General features: G+C 36.7%; 1 protein-coding gene across 3 annotated transcripts in view; it reads left to right on the top strand.

The window, feature by feature from the left end:
• WASL (WASP like actin nucleation promoting factor) overlaps positions 1-21704 on the top strand; it is a 71479-nt gene extending 49775 nt beyond the window's left edge. The window contains exons 9-13 of one of the 3 annotated variants that reach the window (XM_060020816.1): positions 831-848; positions 4025-4545; positions 11868-11976; positions 14523-14611; positions 21000-21704. In XM_060020816.1, coding sequence (XP_059876799.1) covers positions 831-848; positions 4025-4545; positions 11868-11976; positions 14523-14584 — 710 coding nt within the window. In that variant the 3' untranslated portion in view covers positions 14585-14611; positions 21000-21704. Of the gene's footprint in view, positions 1-830; positions 849-4024; positions 4546-11867; positions 11977-14522; positions 17168-20999 lie in introns of those variants that run through there. The other 2 variants (XM_060020815.1, XM_060020817.1) reach the window with 2 other exon arrangements.
• The last annotated feature ends 840 nt before the right edge of the window (positions 21705-22544 follow it).

The following is a 22544-nucleotide window of genomic DNA, read 5'->3' as shown; positions in this document are numbered from 1 at the left end:
TTCCAAATTCTGTGGATTTTTAATAAAAACATCTGGGGCACAGCAACATTATTGTTTTTTAATGCGGCCAGAATGAGTTGTAGTTACAGTTAGTATACAGATGATGGAAGGTCTTGTGGACCTCTAGTTTGTTCCTTGACTCTCTTTTTCTCCACTGTTACCACTCACCTTCACCTTATACCAAAATATTTTCAGGGTCTCTCTGAGTTCTCTGAATTTATAAGTTTATAAATACTCTTGACATTTGTTAGTCCATACTGCTGCCCTCTCACCTGAATATCTGTAACTGAGAGTTGTCTGTATTAACTTAATTGAGTTTGTTTTTTAAACTTATTATTACTGCTTTTTATTCTAATTGCTTTTAAAACATCAAATTAGGCAAGGTCGTTCCTCAATTAAATTACCTAAAACAAAAAAAATTCACAGGCATTACATAAAACATGCTTTGGGAACTTATACTCAAGATTCATATACTCAAGAATCTATCTCCCAGTTTGAAACCTTTTAGACAACCAAGATTGATTTTATAGAAGGTACATTTTTTTAGAGGAAGAATAAAAAGACAGATTAATGATTTTTATCAAGGAAATGTTTTCTAGGCAAAACATATAGTGTGTTCAGAAGTATGAAAAAAAATTAGAGACAGAGAAGTTTATGAAGTTATCATAAAAATATATTTTGTAAAACTTAAATCTCTTGAAATTTATTTTGTAAAATCATGTAATCAAATTTGTAAAAAGTAGGAGACCTTGTGATTTCCACTGTATCTTTTTGTGTGTGTGTCTTTGCAATTGTTTGAAGTCCATTAATTTCTAATAATCTGTTCTTAGGTCCACCACAGTGGAGTGGTATGTATGGGGGATGTTATTTGGCCCAGTGTACTAAATTATGCATGTGTTTATTTTCAAAGAAGCTACAACTCATTTATCCTGCCTCCAAATCTAACATCCAGTAAGGTTTTCTGCCTTCTATTCAAACTAATGTTTGGGGCTATGTAACTAATGTTACATAGATGCTAAAGTAAAAAAGGAAGTTTATTTCTATATGAGTCAGAGCTCATATTTCATCTGTAATTTAGATAATTTTTTTGAAATTCTGTGGATTACCTCTTAACTGCACCACTGTTTTTATTATTAATATACTTATTTTTAGTGATTGCTTTTCACAATTGGTATTATTTCAATAACCTACATAAAATATACTTACATTTTTACATTAATTTGGGGCAGTGGGGAGGACTAAACATAAGCAAACATGCAGTTATAAATGACTACTCAGAGAGTTGTTAGTATTCCCATAAGTTTAAATTTGTCTTGAATAATACTTGCCTGGTTTACTTCATCTTCATGAGAGTAGTTTCCTGAATTCTATAAAACTACATTTCTTTTAAATATTAGTTATATTTATATTATTTTACAATTTCTGCTTATAATTCCCTTAAATATCTAGAGTTATCTACCAATTACTCTTAATATTAATTTGATCTGAAATAATATCTGAAAGTTAAGTATATCAACTTTTCTTTATAGTGCAGCATCAAGACGGGGTTTTTTCCATAAGCCTCAGTCTTTCTTCTTTTCTAACTAAGCTTTGATAGTAAGAGCAGTTTTATTTGTTGTAACGTTTGTCTCATGCTTTTTACTTTATGTATTTATTAAATATCTAAGAACTATCATTGTCATTCTGATTCTGGTGTTCGTGTGACTCAGTTTTGAAAATCTGTAGGCCGCCAGACTTTCTCACAGTGGTGTGTGATCTGCTCAGCAGACATTTTTGTGCATGTGAACCTAACGTGCTATCTCTCCTCTCCTCCTGTTTTAATTCTTTCACCTTTTTACCTTGGTATGATATGGCATATCTTCTGCATACTTTCCTTTTTTTATGTAGGCATAATACAGATTTTAAAAATAGAAAGTTGGTAATAGATGTTTTCCTCATGAAAATACAGAGATGTTACTGCTCACTTTTCAGATAATAGAAATGCTGAACTTGTGCTGTACCCAAACTTGGTGCAGTTGATAATTTATTCACTATCAATTAAGGCTCTCCCTTTGCCTGAACAATAATTTACTGTCTCTTTGAATGGGTATTAGCTGAGTCCCAAATTATTCCAATAAATGTGCTTATTCCCAGTTCAAAAGAACTTTAAATCTATCTATTGAAGAGATACATCATTGTACATAGAAAAGATTATGGTTCCAGAGACCTTGGTGAAACCACAGGAAATGATGGACTAATACCTTTTGTAGTAGAATAGAGTGGGTCCTTTTCCTCTTGATTAACAAACAACTAAATCATAAAAATGCTAGTTCAGACAACATTGATTTTTGAAATGTAAACCTCAGCTGATTAAAATGAAATCTTTGTATCTGCTTGAAGGATTTGATGTACTATCTTATTCAGGGAGTATACATAATATACATATGCCATATCCTCTTGGTTTTACCCTGTTATTACAAATTATGTTAGGAAAAGAATTTGGTTTTAGCAAGTTTAAACCTCCTTGCCTTGGATCTGGTGAGAAAATTGGGTGAACCTTAGCTGCAACACCCAGATCTCCAGTATGCCTTGAGTGTAAATCATAGGAACTTCCCTCAGTGATGGCCTGTATCCAAGTAGGATGACTGTCCTGTTTGCAGCTATATATTATTTCCAGTTTTAAAAGTTTCTATGCCAGGAGACAGTACCCTTGTGAGCTTTGGCCTTTCCGTATATTTCATCTAATGTTTATGACTATATTTGATAGCATATTTTAGAGTGTATTTCCATGATAGTCCCAAATAAAATCAGAAGATAATGTTTGATTTCCTTTGAACTGAGGGGGGCCTTTTCTTCTCTGGTATCATTGCATTATTGAGCATCTGAGCCTATTATTATTTGAAATTAAGGTAGGTATTTTTATTATATAGATTGTCGAAATATCCATCAATAATATATTAGTTGGTACCAGTAAATACAAATAGCTGTTATGGGTTTTAGGATTTCTTTATTCCTAAAAATAGTTATTTTTTCTAGTCACTCTTTAAATAAATGGAGAAGTAATGAAGTTCATTATTATGTAAGTTTGTGTATGCTGTTGGTAAAATCATGTCTCTAGAAATGTAATAAATTTTGTACTTTGAATTTGTTTCTCTATTTTAGCTTACATTTTCCCTTAAGTAAAATAAGAATGTATATGTCATTACTACCAGGATAATGTTAATATTTTATTAATAACTTTAATTTTACAGTGTTTAGAAATTCTCAGTTAATTTGTTAATGGATAAGTAGTTGAACATTTCAGCTGAGCAACCAGCCTCCCTTAATGCCATCACTGGAATTGCTGACCATCTTTTATTAATGTAGTACAACAGATACAATATATACATGATATATTGTATTATATATCACTATAATATATATTTATTACATAACTTGTATTATATGTTATTATATGTTCTATACATGTAAAAATGTAGGACAATATAAATTACAAATGTAAGTTAGGTGACAAAGATTTACATTGTCAAAAAGTTTTGAGTTTAGCTCAGATTAACTTGAATAAATTCTAATAGATTATACTACATTAGCTATTTAATTCTGAATGTAAATTAATTTTATAAAACAACTAAATATACTTGATTCTTTAAAGAGAGAAGGTATCCATTTTTATGAAAATGTAAAATGTCGCTTATTGCCCAAAATGTTTGATATCATTGTTATAGTTTTATTATTATTACATAAAAATGTGTTTATTCCCTTACCTTGATAAGTGGTGCTGATTCCTAAAAACTAAATTCTACTATTTTAGCTAGTATTTTTTCAAGATAGACCACGAAGGCGATCTTCAGGCCGAGTAGTCCCAAACAGAGTTGTAAGGTATCATCTGTGCCCAGGTATCTTTGTAAAGTAACATACAAAGATGAGGCCTCTTTTTTCCCCCTCATATTGGTTTTTTTTAATACATGTTGAAATGAGCCGCTTTTTCAGTATCATGTTTTGGGGGGGGAAAGCATGGTTTTCTTTTTTTCTGTTTTCATTGCAGCACCACCACCTCCACCACCGTCCCGGGGAGGGCCGCCTCCTCCCCCGCCGCCTCCGCACAGTTCGGGCCCTCCTCCCCCTCCTGCCCGGGGAAGAGGGGCTCCTCCCCCGCCCCCTTCAAGAGCTCCCTCGGCTGCGCCGCCACCGCCGCCTCCGTCCAGGCCAGGTGTCGGGGTGCCTCCGCCACCGCCAAACAGGATGTACCCTCCCCCTCCTCCGGCCCTTCCCTCCTCAGCGCCTTCCGGGCCGCCGCCACCTCCTCCGCCAATGTCGGTGGCGGGGCCGGCGGCACCGCCCCCGCCGCCTCCACCTCCCCCGCCGCCGGGGCCGCCACCTCCCCCCGGCCTCCCTTCCGATGGTGACCATCAGGTTCCAACTTCTGCAGGAAGCAAAGCAGCTCTTTTAGATCAAATCAGAGAGGGTGCTCAGCTAAAAAAAGTGGAACAGAACAGTCGACCGGTGTCCTGCTCTGGAAGGGATGCGCTTTTAGACCAGATACGGCAGGGTATTCAGCTGAAATCTGTAAGTAATCTGTTCCTTTCGGTTTAGACTGCCTGTCTTAATGGAATTTTAAAGCAATTATAAGACATCTTTGAAAAAAATTTTTTTACTTTTTCTCTTGGTGTGTGTTTTTCCAACCCTTACATACCCTAAAATGCGTAAGTTTATACCTTTACCTGTGTGGTCCATACTTCTGTATCAAAATATCACCCCAGAAAGTTCCCTCATGCCTCTCCCTTCTCAGAAAGGATCACTGACCTGATTTCTATCACCATAGGTTTAGTTTGCCTATTCTAGAACTTCATATAAAGAATATTGCACTATGTTTGCAATCTGTCGTTCTACACTTTTAAATAAATTTTAATTTAAAGAAAAATCTTTATTAAACTATACAGAAGTAAAAATAGCCCTGTTGAAACCAATTGTAATCATTTTGGCAAAGTCAAACCATTAACTTTATGAAAACTAAACCATATTTTAAAGTTTATGTGTCTGAAATTTAGATTAGTAGAGAATGAGACTCCACAGAAAATTCAAAGAGTTCTAATTAGAATTTCTATAGTGACAGATAATTTTGGATTCTCTGAATTGGTTGAGGTCATCGTTTCATCTTCCAGAGCAGAGGTTGGCAAACTTTTTCTTTAAAGGACCAGATAATAAACATTTTAGGCTTGCAGGCCATGTGGTATCTGTTACAGCTGCTCAACTCTGCTATTATACCACAAAAGCAGCAGCCATAGACAGCACATAAGTCAGTGGGCATGATTGTGTTCTATAAAGCTTTATTTATGGACACTGAAATTTGAATTTCATGTAATTTGCACATATCACAGATATTCTTGTTTTGTTTTCTTTCAACCATTTAAAAATGTAAAAAATCATTCTTAGCTTTAAAAAAGTTATACAAAAACAGGGGACAGGCTAGATTTGGTCCATGGCCGTAGTTTCCTGACCCCTGACCTAGAGCCTAACCTGGCTAACATTCACATGCTTCCTCTGGGCCTTTATGTGTGGTCTCTCAGTTCCAGGAGGAACATTTGCTCTGCAGGGCTTCAGGCAGGTTACGGATGGTAGATTTTTCTATGAAGTAAATGGAGCTGAAAGGAGATTTTAATTGAAAATTATTTTGCAGTGTGTAGAGAATTATGATAACTTACTAAATCTCAGAAGCTTTAGCTAGGAAGAGAATGATGGCTAGGGAACACAGCTAATCGAAGGAAAGCATTTAAACATCAACCTAGCACAGATTTAAGAAACTTCTTTAAAATGTGTCTACATCTTTTCTTAATATGTATTCAGGATGATACTTAGATCAGCCTGTGAACAATCACCTCTGCTCCCTCTCCCCATTTAGTTCAGACTACAGGTTTCTCAGGAGCAGTTGAAGAACTTTGAATAGTTGTTGGGGGGGGGGAATTATTGTCAAAATGACCACAGCCCAGGTGAATAGCAGATTTTAATGGGGTCATATACTTCAGAATTTCAAATACATAAGTTGACCCTTGGACAGCAATGGGAGTTAGGGGTGCCAGCCCCCTGAGCAGTCAAATCTGTGTATAACTTTTGACTCCCTAGAACTTAATTACTAATGGCCTACTGTTGACTGGAAGCCTTACCAATAACATAAACAGTTAATTTAACACATATTTTGTATATGTATTATATACTGTATTCTTACAACAAAGTAAGCTAGAGAAGGGAAATGTTATAAAGAAAATCATAAGGAAGAGAAAATACATTTACAGTACTGAACTGTATTTATTGATGCTGTAAGTTTACATCATCTGTTTACAAGATGAATAATCTATCTGTTAGTACCTACATCAATTTGGTCAATATTGTCTTATTAATATAATACAAACACTGTAGATGTTATATGTAATACTAACAGTAGACATCAAAAATGAAAAGAATGTGAGAAATTTATATTTATTTACATGTATAATAATTCATGCAGCGTTAACGGAGAGACAGCCATATGATTGCTTTATGGTAGCCTAGCATATTCGATATGGTTGCTTCACAGTAGCCAGCCTATATACTAGTGAATGAATCGTTATAAAATTTTTATGGCATATGTTAGTACAGTCATATTCATAATACTGTATTGGGAACATTGTTATATGTTTTTTCAAAAACCACTTGCCTGTGAAGGTAGGCAGATACGCAGTTTCTCCAGTTACGAGAGGGGGGGCATACTGTATGGTAAGGTAGTTCTCCAAAAGCAAAGTTGTAGAACAGTAAGAAAACTAACACAGTGTTAATTTTATATTAAATATCCCTCACCTTACGCCTATGTAAGGAGCGGCTATCCACTTCAACTCTTACACACAGTGTTCTACATGATGAATACTTAGGTGATGATGATGACACAAAAATATTTCATACACTTCTTGCCATATAGTTATTAGATTTTCACACAGAGACACACATACACAACAGATAAATTTATTAACTGTACAGCATGATGATTACTATTCATTAAGTGGAAGTAGGTCATCGTAAAGGGCTTCATCCTTGTTGTCGTCACGTTGAGCAGGCTGAAGAGCAGGAGGAGGAAAAGGAGGTGTTGGTCTTTCTTGCTGTCTCAGGAGTGGCCTCAATGGAAGATGTGGAGGGAGGGGTGAGGGGAGGCAGGAGAGGCAGGCACACTAATTTTATAGAACTATATCATACTGGGTTGGCCAAAGAGTTTGTTCGGTTTTTCCCGTAAGATGGCTCTAGTAGCGCTTAGGTTGTCTTTAACTTCATTCGAAACAATTTTATTAGATTGTATTGTGACAGCTGTCATATCAGCGTGCATTAAAAAAAAAAAACTTACAAAAATTGGTGAATTTTTGTGTAGCCGTTTTAATATTGAAAACGGAAGAAAAACATTTTCAGCATATTATGCTTTATTATTTCAAGAAAGGTAAAAACACAGGCAAAACGTAAAAAAAGACTTGTATAGCGTATGGAGAAGGGGCTGTGACTGGTTGAACGTGTCAAAAGTGGTTTGCGAAGTTTCGTGCCGGAGATTTCACGCTGGATGATGCTCCACGGTCAGGGAGACCAATTGAAGTTGATAGCGATCAAGTCAAGACATTAATTGGGAACAATCAGTGTTATACCACGCGGGAGATAGCCGACATACTCAAAATATCCAAATCAAGCGGTGAAAATCATTTGCACCAGCTTGATTTATGTTCATCGCTTTGATGTTTGGGTTCAACATAAGTTAAGCGAAAAAAAACCTTCTTGACCATATTTCCACATGCAATTCTCTACTGAAACATAACGAAAACATTCCGTTTTTCAAACAAATTGTGATTGGCAATGAAAAGTGGATACTGTACAATAATGTGGAACGGAGGAGATTGTAGGGCAAGCGAAATGGACGACCACCAACCACACCAAAGGCCGGTCTTCATCCAGAGAAGGTGATGTTGTGTATATGGTGGGATTGGAAGGGAGTCCTCTATTATGAGCTCCTTCCGGAAAGCCAAACAATTAATTCCAGCAAGTACTGCTCCCAGTTAGAACAACTGAAATCAGCCCTTGATGAAAACATCGGGAATTAAGTCAACAGAAAACGCATCATCTTCCATCAGGATAATGCAAGACTGCATGTTTTGTGATGACCAGGCAAAAACTGTTACAGCTTGGCTGGGAAGTTCTGATTCATCCTGCATATGCACCAGACATTGCACCTTCGGATTTCCATTTATTTCCGTCTTCACAGAATTTTTTTAATGAAAAAAATTTCAATTCCCTGGAAGACTATAAAAGGCACCTGGGACAGTTCTTTGCTCAAAAAGATAAAAAGTTTTTAGAAGGGCTTCCCTGGTGGCTCAGTGGTTGAGAGTCCGCCTGCTGATGCAGGGGACACAGGTTCGTGTCCCAGTCCGGGAAGCTCCCACATGCCGCGGAGCGGCTGGGCCCGTGAGCCATGGCCGCTGAGCCTGCGCGTCCGGAGCCTGTGCTCTGCAACGGGAGAGGCCACAGCGACGAGAGGCCACAGCGGTGAGAGGCCCGCGTACCGCCAAAAAAAAAAAAAAGTTTTTAGAAGATGGAATTATGATGTTGCCTGAAAAGTGGCAGAAGATAGTGGAACAAAAGGGTGACTACATTGTTCACTAAAGTGCTTGGTGAAAATGAAAAATGTGTCTTTTATTTTTACTTGAAAACCAAAGGAACTTTTTGGCCAACCCAATAATTCCTTGTTTTAGTTTTAGTACCCATATCATAGAAGGGTCCGTGTTGTAAAGGAAGTCAAATGCAGTCTTGAATAATCCGAGAACCCTTCTTTCTTCCAGATTGTCTCATGTCCATTTGTTTTCCTGGCACTGCTTCTTCTACATTTTCTTCATCATCATCTGGCACTGGTTTGGAAACACTCATCTTCATCAAGTCATCTTCTGTTAATTTTTCTGGTGTGGTATCTGTTAGCTCTTTTATTTCTCCAAGATCCATATCTTGAAACTCTTCACCACCACTGCCACCACCTCCCGCCACCTTTTTTGCCATATCAATGATCTCTTTCATGATTTCCTTGCTTGGCTCTGTTGTAAATCCTATGAAGTCATATAGAACATCTGGACACAGTTTCTCCAGCAGGAATTTATTGTTTTGGGCTTGATGGCTTTCACCACATTTTCTGTAAGAACAATGGCATCTTCAATGACGTAATCCTTCCAGACTTTCATGATGTTCTCTCTCCCGGAGTTCTCTTCTATAGTTGACAGTTCGTCACATAGAGTACCATGTGTAATGAGCCTTAAAGGTCTTTATGACCCCCTGATCTAGAGGCTGAATTAGAGATGTTGTGTTGGGGGCAAGTAGACCACTGTGGTGTTGAAGTCATGGGGTTCTGGGTGGCCTGGGCACTCTCCAATATCAAAAGAACTTTATAAGGTGGTCCCTTACTGGCAAGGGACCTCCTAACTTCAGGGACAAAGCATTGATGAAACCAATTCAGAAAAAGTGTTCTCCTTGTCCAGGCCTTTTTGTCATCTAACCAAAAAGACTGGCAGCTGGTGTTTATCTTTTCCCTTCAACAAGGGTTAGCAAATTTATAGATAAGAGCAGTCCTGATCGTAAACCTGACTGCATTTGCACAGAACAGCAGAGTTAACCTATCCCTCCTCAATCGTGGTGCTTGCTTCTCTTCCTTACTTATAAGTGTCCTTTGTGGCATTTTTCTTCCAGGGCACTTCTAGGACACTTTCGTCTACATTTAAAACCTATTCAAGCAGATATCCTTTCTCCTCTATTATTTTCTTAATGGCATCTGGGAACTCCTCTGCTGCCTCTTGGTCGGCAGAAGCTGCTTTTCTTTTAAAGCCAAACCTCTTTCTAAAATTATCAAACCGTCCTTTGCTGGCATTAAATTTTCCAGCTTTAGATCGTTCACCTTCCTTTTCATTTAAGTTGTCATGTAATGACTTCACTTTTTCTCAAATCATTAGAGTCTATAGGTATGCCTTTCTTATAGCAATCCTGCATGCACATGGAAGCTGCATTTCAATATGAGATATAAAGTTATTTCACAAAAAGTGCAAGGTTTTTGCACCTGATGATGTAGCTGCAGCGATGGTTTCATGAATTTCTTGTTCTTTTTTTTATTATGGTCCTTAATGCCAGATTCATTTGTCTTGAAACAGTGGGCAGCTGCAGCTGCAGACCTCAGTCTACAATACATATCACACAATTCAGCTTTTTCTTGTAATGTCATGACTTTTCTCCGCTTCTTGGGAGCACTTCTAGCATTACTAGTGGTGCTTAGTATGGGTCCCGTGGTTTTGGTCAAGGTTTGCAGTATTGCACTAAATACAATGAAAAATACATGAGAACTGCGAGAGATCACTTTTTACTGTGATACGCAATTTATTGGAGGGACAAACTGCTCACACTGATAACATCACAGGGAGTTTTAAGCATATACTTACAACACTTGAGCATACTGAAATAGCAATAGGAGGTGGGGACAAAATTATTACAGTAGTACAATGTGCACTACAGTTAATCCTATGCAGTTATGATTTAAAACTGCATCTTTATGTTTGTTTACATTTCTCTCAACAGGGAATGGTGCCGTGTACAGTCTGTGTATAAGCTTTAATAAATTCTATCTTTTTATAATAGATTCGTGTATATTTTATGGTAGTAAATGATAAAATAGATGTGTATATATGTTTTATGCAATCATGACATATCTAACTTTTTCTTAATTTTTTCCATACTTCTAGGCAGTGTGATTCATCTGTAAGTTTTTTCAAATGTAGCAAATCTTTAAAAAGTTTTCCAATATATTTGTTGAAAATAATCTGCATATAAGTGGACCCATGCAGTTCAAACTCGTGTTGTTCAAGGGTCAACTGTGTGTGTGTGTGTGTGTGTGTGTGTGTGTGTGTAATTATTTAGTATAGCTGTGCTATTTCATTTTTAATTATACCAGTATCATCCCAGGGACAAAGTTAACAAAATGACTGTTTTGTATAAACGACTGCTCATTTAAGTCAGAGTGCACATACAGCAATAGTTTCTAAATTGTATTTTTTTTTCCTAAATCTCTACAAACTTCCTGTAGTTTCTTTTTTAATGAGTGTTGGAATCAGGGATTATTTTATATAGAAATTAGATTTTAATGAGACCCTTTGATACTGATTTTTTTCCCCCCAAATGTAGTTTATATTAGGTAAAGTACTTTAGTTAGGGATAGTTAGTTGCCTTGTGAGGTACATTTTGAAAGCTACGCATCTGATCTCCTCCTCCTACATGATATGAGAAGGAAGGTTCATTTTGAATTCTAGTATATTATATATTGTACATATTTACATTATAACTTTATATTAAGTATAATATTTAAAGTTATAAAGCCTATTAGTAAAGCTGAGTTTTTCTAGGAAACCATAAGTCTCTTTAATTGCTCTTAGATATCCTAAAATGTTCTTCTCTAATAACTTTAGGCATCTAAATACTACCTTAGTTTTGTAAAGTGATGTCCTTTGATAATCGTTTTAAAGTTTCTCATCAGCCAAGGCTTTGTGTACTAGAATGAACAGAAGTAACCCAGCTGTAAGGGCAAGTATTATTTAGGAAAAAGTTTGACTGTTGTATTAAATTTGGAAGTGTATTAATGGCTTATACATTAAGGAGGGGAAATGTATCTTGGAGAATTATTTTAAGGCAGCAGTTTTTTTTCTTCTTAATTTTGTTAATCCTATTCTAGGCTTGATTGTTTGCTTTTTTTGTTTTGTTTTGTTTTAAAATAATAAAGTGATTCTAAGAGAGAAAGATTTTCTGGAGACAGAGATTTGTTGCTAAGGATGTGTTACTAAATTTTGCTGATTTTCCTTTCCAAGGTATCTGACGGCCCAGAGTCTACACCACCGACACCTGCACCCACTTCAGGAATTGTAGGTGCATTAATGGAAGTGATGCAGAAAAGGAGCAAAGCCATTCATTCTTCAGGTATATTTGCATGTGTATATATATATTTAATAAATTTGAATATTTGAAGTTCTGCTTCTCTTTTTATTCTGTGACACAGTCTTTGCTAGATTTTCCCCTGCTATTGAATAACTTATTGATGTAGGTTCTAGGATATATTTTAAGTTGTTGCAACTGTGACTAGTCTATTTGAAGCTTAATGGATGTCAAGATACCACTGTCATAATCATAAATTGGAAGAACAACTTTAGCAAAATGACAATTTTGTTTCCTGAACCAGAAATACTAATAGAATGCCTGGCAAACAACTTGTAAACAAGGCTGGAGAGTTCTGAATCTCATTCCTGTGACATTCTTGTGACATAAGAAATTTAGGTTTCCCTGATTTGCAAGAGTTGGGGCTGAGAAATGAGATAATTTATACTGTTTCTAGGGTTTAGTAAAGAATCCTAAAGTTTTTTGTTTCCTCTTTTTTTTTTCCTAAAAGGTTTATTTGAATAAACTAGTACTCATTTGAGGTTATTAAACATATACACACCACCACGTAAATGAATATCACTTTTAAAAGAGAGAAAGAATATGGGTTTTGCTGATGTGATGGTTGAGGTTTACTGGAGAGCATGATGTACTAGAAGCAGATCTTTGTTCTTATTAAATCTATTACTTACTCCCTGTGGTGGACCTCAATTCTCCAGTTTGTTACATGTAGAGAATTCATAAATCAGATGATTGATATGAACAGTAAGTAAACTAATATGCAGCTAACCAGCAGATTGCCTAGCACATAGTAGGTGTTCAGTAAATGTTATTTTCCTTCTCTTTCTTTCTCCTTAAGGATGTGGGTATCTAAGATCTTTTAGCAACATTTGTTTTTCTTAAATAGGCATTTTTATTTCCGTACCGTGTTACAAAGATAGGATAGGTTAATTCAGTCCACAAATATTTATTGTGGAATAATAATAAAATAACAAAACAACAAAAATTCCTGCCTTCATGGACCATGCATTCTAGTGAGAAAGAGAGAGACAATAAATAAAACAAATTAGAAAATATGTATATTAAATGGTGATACGTACTAAGGACAGAAATTAAGCAGAAAAGGGAGATATAAGGACTAACAGGCCGTGAGAGGGAAGTTCATTTTGAAATAGGATAATGAGGCCTACCTAAGATGTCATGTGAGGAAAGACCAGACGGAGTTCAGGGAGTAAACCATGTAGAAAACAGGAAAGTGTGTACAGCCAGTACAAAGTTCCTGAGGTTGAGGAACAGTGCCAATCAAGGTCAGTAGGGCTGGAATAAGAGAGCAGGAGAAAGAAGAAGGAATGTAGTTTGAGAGGTGGCAGCGGGTCAGGAGTAAGGCTTTGGAAGCCATGAATGTGATGGGAAGCCACTGGAAGGTCCTTAGCAGAGGAGTGGCAGTGATCCAAGCTAGAGATGATGCAGGTTTGAATCAGGTTGGGAGCACCTGAGAAGTGGTTGGATACCAGTTATACTTTGAATATGGAGGTCATTGGGTTTGCTGATGGATTGGAAGTGAGGTTTGGAAAAAAAGGAGTGATGGATAACTCTGAGGTTTTTGAACTGAGCAGCTGAAAGAGTGAAATTTTCTTTAACAGAGTGGGAAAGATTTAGGAGTAGCAAGTTGGAAAGGAAGGATTAGGAATTTGATTCTGTACAAATTAAATTTGAGATACTTATTAAAAAATTAAAAGTAGATATTGAGTAGACATTTGGTTATGAGTCTGGAATTCAGGGGAGAGATGTGAACGGTTAATATAAATTTGCATGTCATTAAGATATACATGGTATTTAAAGTTATGGAACTGGATGAGATCATCAAAGTGGGTATAAATGGAGAAGAGAAAGTTTAATGAGTTTGGAGCACTGGAGAGTGTGGTATCTTAGAAGTCAGGTGAAGAAGTGTTTGAAGGAGGATGGAGTGATCATCTGGGTCAGGTGGGTGTGATGGGTCAGGAAAATGAGAACAGAGAATTGAGCTTTAGCTTTAGCGACGGTAGGTCCTTGGTGACCCGGAAGGAGCGGTGTCAGTGGGTTCAAGGGAGAATAGGGGGTAGAAGAGGAGATTAGGTACTGGGACTGCCTACTCCGTTTCCTTTATGGCTTAGTGCTGATGCGGTTCCCACCTGTCACTGGAATTATAATTAAAATTGGTAGCCAAACAATGTGCTGGTTATATTTTTTACAACTTTTCTTTAAAGACAGTCATTGAAGGGGCCTTTGTTGGGTTTGCGATATGTGAGCCTAAAATTCAGAGAGATCAACTCAAATGTGATTTTACATATAAAGAAACGCAGGTTGAAACTGGTTACATAGATACTTAGGGACTAGAACCCAAGTCTTCTTAGTCATGTTCTAATCTTGAGCTTACTATCCAATACTCTTTAGATGTATTTTACTGATTCATTTTAAACCATTTTAGTAACTAGATTCCTCCAGGTTTGTGTTTTAGAAACTGAATAATTAGAGAAGTCCCCTAAGAATTATGAAATGTCATTTGATTTATACATACGTTTTAATTGTTTGTATTAATGATTCTCTTCTAGATGAAGATGAGGATGAAGATGATGAAGAAGATTTTGAGGATGATGATGAATGGGAAGACTGATCTATATATTATATATATATTTTTAAGGTGAAATACTAAACACTACTTTCTGTCTATGGATTCTGTAAAATTATCATGTAAATGTTCTACCAATTTGCTGTATATTTTTGTTGCCTTTTTTGCTTTTTTTTATTAATCTGTGCAATACCTCATTTAATCTGTAAGGGTTTGTCATAATCCTCTGCAAAGCTACTCCCTGTTACTGTGTGCACGTTTACACCAGGATGCTCACTTAATTTGTGAATATTTCTCATTCCATCAACAAGGGAGTTTAAATATTATATGTGAGACTGACAAAAACCTTAATGTAATTTAGTTATAATGCCAGAAGGAAAACACTATTTTCATACCCTACTTTTTCTGTACCTAAATTTTCTTATTAAAATCTAGTATAGCACTACATTCTTTTTTAAGTGATGCAAACTTTAGTTTATTTAGCCCCTTCATTTCGAACACATGCCACATGAATGTTGAAGCTGATACATTGCACAGTTCTCTAGACATCACTACACTGATGCAGTTTCTCAAATTTTAGCAATATGCGCTATGTAAAATCACTACAGAGATGCTAATTGGGAAAATGGTAACACACCTCTTACAGCAATATTGCCTGTTACTGTACAGATGTGGTATTTGGAGGCTGGAATCATAAGGAGCCCTTGCATACCTATGCTTGACTGAGGTTATTTTTGTGCTATAGCAAATGTGGCAGGCTCTTTTAGGCAAAAATTTAAAAAATATTTTTGGTACTATTCTGAAACAAAAGTTGTTGAGGTTTGGGGATCTTAGAGATAATTTCGTTCTACATGAACTGAAGGAGGCTATACATTGTGGTTACTTCAATATTTGGTTAAATATACTGTAAAAATCAGAACATCATAAAAGTGGTGTGGAATTAAGTATTTTTATTTTGCAGTCTGTATAGATTGAGGTATTCAGAAATACCAGACATAAAAATCTTACCTATTTGGCAAAGGTATACACTGTAATGATGAAACTATTATGCTGTTTTTTTAAAGTTTGATAATTTCTCAAGATTTTTGTCAAATGTCAGGTGAAGGGTTACATTTTTCTTAAAAGATTGGTGGTCCCAATGTCAAATTTCTTGAAATACAAAACTGAATGACAGGTTTAAAAAAAAAAAACAAATAAAACTTTACAACCTGCACATTTGTTATGTATGCTAAATGATACGATGCCTCTCTACAATACACTAGTCTGCCTAAAGGTGGTTGTTTCATATTTATAGCATTAATTATCATACCTACCTACTTTAAATTTTAGGTAGAAAAATTATCTGATTTACATACAGACACCTATTTTTCTCACATTGAGTCATACTCAGAGTGTAGTTGCAAATGTATTTCATTACTATAGTCACAATATCCAACTAAAAATTAAGCTGTCTATAATTGTACCGACCAAAATCTGGTGTTGGCATGATCTTGACAGGCTGGACCTGCAAGATGTGGCTTGAATTTTAACCAGTTATCACATAATCTCTAGTGATCATGCGTCTAGTTATCATGAGAAATAATTTAAAAGGTTTTGTTGCTGAAAGCAGTAAGTGGTGCAGTAAAACAGTTAAGTTATTCAAAGAATGTTACCTACCTTGCAGGAATGATTTAAGAACGTGGGAAAGATTCTAGACTTTTTGTTTCTTGCAAAAACAGTGCCCTCTGCTGCTGGAAACCTTTTTCTGCTTACTCTCATTTTTATTGTGGCTTGAGCTCTGTGGGTCTGGTGTGGATGAGGCTGGACAACTACTAACCAGTAAAATTAGAAATTTGTGCAAATGGTAAATAGAACATTGTAATTATTTTAAGTAATAATAAACGTGTTCCTTTCTTTTATTTTAGACATTATACAGAATTTTTAAAATATCTTAGAAATATCTTTAAAGTAATGCCAATCTAAGATCTCTGTTAACTTTGGGGCAAGGAATTCAGGGTTTCCCCGCTGACTTTGTTATGATAAAGATTTATCAGGAGCTGCTCTGAGCAGAGGATATCAATTCTTTGAATTGGAAACGCAATTTGAAATACGTCAGGTGGGTATAAAATTTGCCAGTGATAATCGAGTTTATTCTTTCTTCTTAAAGGAAAAGTAAAAGACTTTGTTGTTGTTGTTTGTTGTTGCACAAAGTCTGAGGCGCTATTGGTTTAAACACAGCAGCTGTGGAGCTCCGTCCAGCCACGAAGACTAAATCCGCTTTAGACGTAAAGGTTGCATGTTTCAGTCCCCCACTGCCTTGCGTTGTGGACAGCACTACACCTGTGCACAGCCTGAGGGCCTCCCACGTGTGCTCCAGCTAAATGATTGTCTGACAGCGTTCGCCTTTAACAAACTAGCATGAGGCTTTTTATATCTGAATGCTGCGTGATAGTTTCAGCTAGCCACATGCTGTATGTATGAGATTCATAAAGACTCTCAATCATTCACTTCCATTTATCAACTGAAATTTTGTTTAGTATGTGAAATATTTTTTTGAAATGTATAGTGAATAGGATGTTGCACTGGTGGCAATTCATCATGGAGCATAATAAAATTAATTTGACCCAAATAGTATAAAATAGTGTGTTTCTTATTTGTTTATTGTCAAGAGATTAAAATGGGTAAAAAAATCTTAAACTGTATAGTAACGGGTTCATAGCAGTGAACAATAGGGTTGAAAGTTTTAGCTGACTGCATGCCCTGAGAGTTGGAGCATGCCGTTAAATAAACATGGTGAGCAAAAGAATGTTACACCCTGTTCTGGGAAACGTGACGGCTGCTCAGCTGTTCCCCTGGGAGCCACTGCTGTGGTACACAGAGCATTCACATTGCAAGGTCAAACCAGAACTCTCGCACACCGAAAATGTTGCAGTTTCCTAAATCAGAGTAATAGTGGAGTTTACTGGTAGTTGCAGTAGAAACCAAATGTAAAGTTCATGTGGGACTTAAATAGCTTTTAATAAATGGTATCAAACATGGTGCTTCCTTTTAAATAGGAAATTCAGTTTTTGATAAATAGAATTTTCTGTTCTCCTGGCCCTGGCACAAGTGGGTGTCTAAAGATTAAACTGAGTTACGGAATCCAGCGTGTAGGATGCTACAAAAATGCCTTCTAAGAGTGTTAGTCAAATTTAAACATTTCCATAATGATATGTCCTATTACAAATTTTGTTTCTTAAAAATTTTTTTAAAGAGGGAAGTGCCTCAGAATTGCTCTTGTCGCATTATATTAATCTAATCAGTGAAGAAATTCCTGAAACAACTTACTCTGCTTTAGAAAGGGAGTTCTTAAAGGACAACTATAGAGATAAGGCCTGTTTATTGTACAATAGAAAATTATTTATGGAAAAGTTGAGACATTTTATTTTGCACACCTATCTTACTGACATTGTCACATCATACCTCCAAAACACAGCATACTCTTTGTAATCACTTGTTCTTTTATTCATAGATTGTTTTTTTAACTTTGCTTTTAGTGAAGCCACTGGAAAAAGGTGTAATAACTTGGCTGTTATGAATATGATGGGGAACTTACTTTGCAGTTAATACGAAGACTGCCTTTACTTCCGTATGTGATACATGGTATCCTCCCTTGCCATGAGGGAACCCATTGCAAATTTTGGCTTTAGAACAAAATCTAGATAAATCAACCATAGCTTAAAAAAACATTTTTTAATATATACCAATGGCCATACTAACTATTGATACACATATAGTATTACTTTTTACACAAGTCCCGTGTATATCTAAACTGGTCATGTGTACCACCATCACGATTGACAAGTCAAGATATGAATAACAATTATTTTGAGTAAAATGTAACAGTCGCTTATGGGTGGTTTCTGGCTTAGATGTTTGTGTGTTGGGGAATTTCTAGTAAATCGAAGTAGCCCCTTAATTTTCTAACAACCAAAAAAATTTAAGGATTTAAAAATTTTTTTTATTTAAGAAGAAGTACAGCTTTAGCAGTATCAAATTGCGTTGTGGAACTTGAAGTTCCAAGTGTCATGTTGGCATTTTCTACCTTGAATTGGTTGGCGTGTCCTGACCTAAATTCAGTTTTATCTTAGTTATTGCTAGATGTGTGAGGATTTTCATCAAGGCCTAAAGTCTAAGATTTTTGTTTTTGCAGTACGCGGGCCTCTCACTGTTGTGGCCTCTCCCGTTGCGGAGCACAGGCTCCAGACGCACAGTCTCAGCGGCCATGGCTCACAGGCCTAGTAGCTCCGCGGCATGTGGGATCCTCCTGGACCGGGGCACGAACCCGTGTCCCCTGCATCGGCAGGCAGACTCTCAACCACTGCGCCACCAGGGAAGCCCAAAAGTCTAAGAATTTTTAAGCATCAATATCACCTTATTTAAACAACTGTTTATTAAAATTAACTATGTGATGGGTATTGTAAAATATAACAGTTCAGTCAGCTTCCCTTCCTCCTGAAATCTAAAATATTTAACTTCACAATTGAAAGACAGTTGGAGACAATCGAGTTATATCAAGCCTATTCTCCTTTCCTGGGTGAGAGGGTATCCAGGGTCGTTGAGGGCCTTGCCTGAAGCCCATTAGAAAGCTAGGTACTAGAAGCCAGATCTGGCTACTAGGTCAGTTGCTCTTTTCCATTTATTACCATAATACTGTTTTATCCTTGTTTTCTCTGTTTTCCTTAAGTTGTGGATAAATTGCAGATTTACTTTGTTTCTGAAAGATTTATGGCTACAAATGTCACCCATGTCAGCTGGGTGTTGATAGAAGCCTCCAGCACATCCTGTTGTCATCTGCCCCGGAAAGCTGGCTTACTTTGAGGAGCCAGCCTCTGACTCTAAGGCATGTGGTAGTAGTCTGGCTCAGTGATGGCGGCCACCCTACATTGTCAAGGCATTCAGTCGTCACAGGACACTCCTGTCATTTAGTACTGGGTCGAAATGAAATTGAGCTTTCTATTCTACATCCAAATTATTTTCATTCGTTTCTTATAGATGTAAAATGGGCAATGCCTTTATATAAACATACGTATTTTGTAAAACCTTAGTCAACGGCCTCACAGAAAATTACTTTGAGGATGTATTAATCTTTCTGTATAATTTCCAATCAACAGCTGTACTGTCAATTTAAAGACCAGGAGTTCTTCCAAGGAGTACAAGGACAAACTGAACACTTTAAATCCAATTTCCTGGTTTTCTTATTAGTGAGACAGGGGAGATTCTAATTTGGTTGCATGTACTTCACCCTTATTGTAAAAGAGGCAGGAAAATAAAACATATTTAGTATTTGTGGTGTTGAAAGAAACAAGTGAAAGGAAAAGACATTATGTGCAGTTAACTGTAGGGAAACAAATCATCAAAGCTGTTCATAATATCTCAATTCTGTAGTTGTCTGTAAGACAATTCTGGTTCTTAAATCAGTTTCTGGGCCTAAAAAGAAGCAACCTTTTCTTTTTCTTCTCTTTCTTTCTTTCTTTTTATTTAACTAGAGTGGGACTCCAAGGAGGCAGAGAACAGAAGGGATTTGTGTCTGCTGCCAGATTTTTGTTTTCAGAATGGGATTGGGAAAACACTCGGCAAGTAAAATTAAGTATATTCACATCTCCATTCTGAAGGATGATAACTAGTTTGGGAGAAGCTGATGAAATATTCAGCATATCTGGGTTTTGTTTATTGCACAAGGATGTAAACGTAGTAAGGCCAGCATCTTAGTTGTATATTCAGCTAAAGCTCAATCCATACTAGCCCATTCAAATGGAAATTAAAAAATTTTTTTTTCTTTTTAAGACTCCTGTGAACTTTGCTATGGATATTTGCTGAAGGTTGTGATGTAGTTAACATTAATAGTTAAGTGATTATGAGAGTCAAGACTTCCCTGGCGGTCCAGTGGTTAAGGCTTCGCCTTCCAAGGCAGGGGGGTGCAGGTTCTATCCCTGGTCGGGGAGCTAAGATCCCACATGCCTCATGGCCAGAAAAACAAAAACATAAAACCAGAAGCAGTATTGTAACAAATTCAATAAGGACTTTAAAAATGGTCCATATCAGAAAAATCTTTAAAAAAATAAAACCAACTTTAAAAAATTATTATTAGAGTCTAACTTAATAAGCGTAGTTCTAGAATTGCAACCACTTTCCAAGCCACCTGTAAATGGATTGTCTCCTGTAAGTGGTCTTGCTTTGTTCATGCATGAATGCCTCTGGCCCCTATGGAACATGTTTATAAGGACCTGTTGCCTCAAGATGTTTAGAAAGTTCAAGTAGATTCTGAGCCCGATGAATGCTTTAGATCTGTACCAGTGCCCCACGGTTTTACAGCCAACATGTCTGGGACAGCCTGATGAGGTTTATGCCAGTTAGACCACGAGCAAAGAGAAATTCTACACACAACCCGAGCCCTTTCAGCATCCTTTTTACTTTCCATTTTCATCACTTTGTTTTCCAGAACGCAGAACAACAGAAAAACTGGTTTGACGGGGAACACTACAGTCAGCTCTCTGTTCCCGCAGGTGTCGCATCCTCTAAAGACGAAGGGCCAACTCTATTCCCTGTACTACTCCATTTTATTTTATTTTATTTTACTTTACTTTTATTATTTTATTTATTTACTTTTATTTTAAATTTTTTGCCTCAACGTGCAGCTTGTGGGATTTTAGTTCCCCAACCAGCAATTGAACCCAGGCCCTTGGCAGAGAGACCACAGAGTCCTAACCACTGGACTGCCACTTTATATAAGGGACTCGAGCAGCCTTGGATTTTGGTATCCATGGGGTTCATCCTCTGTGTGTACTGAGGGACCACTTTATATTTTTCTTATATGTTTCTTCATTTCCCAGCTAGCTAAATCTGAAACCAATCATCATTACGTTGGCTATTCCAATAGCCTGCGTGGGAGAAGATGGATAGGGGGAAACATTATGCATTTGAGTTCAGTTGTAATTCTGTAAAGCTACTCCTCAAGTGGGATTTGATGGTTGTTGGAAAAGATAGGATACTTGTAGGAAAAAAATGTGGTGGTATTCTTTCCACTGCATGGCTGGTTAACACTTAGATGTAGCACTGTTTTCATATCTTGGTCTCAGTTCATGATATATGGTAAATTATAATTGCAGTAATGACCCCGCATATGAACTGTCCGACATTATAATAAAACTTTGGAGTATCTTTCAACACATGAAAACCATTGCTGTGTCTTTATGTTGATAAGATTTTCCACAAAACTGAGGATGGGGATGGGCGTTGTAAAAACTGTTAACATTTTTGGAGAATCTTGCCCCCAAAGCCTTCAAATACACAAGTTTCTTAAATATTAATAGGAACCGGTGAATCAAGCAAGAAGAAACAGAAACATAAGGAAATGTTCTCCTAGATCATGTTCCCAAGTTGTCACAAATTCCCAGACATCGTATTTTCAGAGCTACTAGGTGAATGCACTTGAACGCAAGTGTTATCCTAATGCCCTATCCTAAACCAAACTATTTTAAATGATTATTGTTACTGTAAGTTGGAAGTAGGCTTCAGAATAAAACACATCTCTCATTCCATGTATTAATATATCTACATCAGGGTAATAGAGGAAATTCATGTGACCACGTAATTCTAAGACCCATTGAGAAATCAGGCTCCCCTCTCAACCCCGCCTGCCAGCTCCCTAGCAGGTTTTTGTAGTTTACTCAGTTACCTTCACACAATCAGGAATAGAAGGTGTGCTCATGACCGATCATGAAAGAATGGCAAAAAGGCACACGGTGAAGAAGAAAGAAGGGCTGGAAAAAACGACACTAGATGTTGGAGAAACACTTGTGTGGGTTCCTCTAGCAGGTCACTGGGGAGACACTTGACGTTATTCAAGAAATTTTCTTTGTGTTAGGGTATATGAACAGGAACATTTATGTATTTTGATGTATAGAAAATATATTTATGGAACTATCCTGGCCTGTGGAAATTACTAACTTGACCAGGTATAAGTAGGAGGAATTAGTGCACAGTT

This window comes from Delphinus delphis, chromosome 9 (genome assembly GCF_949987515.2).
Source record: "Delphinus delphis chromosome 9, mDelDel1.2, whole genome shotgun sequence".
NCBI lineage: Eukaryota > Metazoa > Chordata > Mammalia > Artiodactyla > Delphinidae > Delphinus > Delphinus delphis.
The sequence above is the reverse complement of the archived record's forward strand: the minus strand, read 5'-3'. Positions and strand labels throughout refer to the sequence as shown.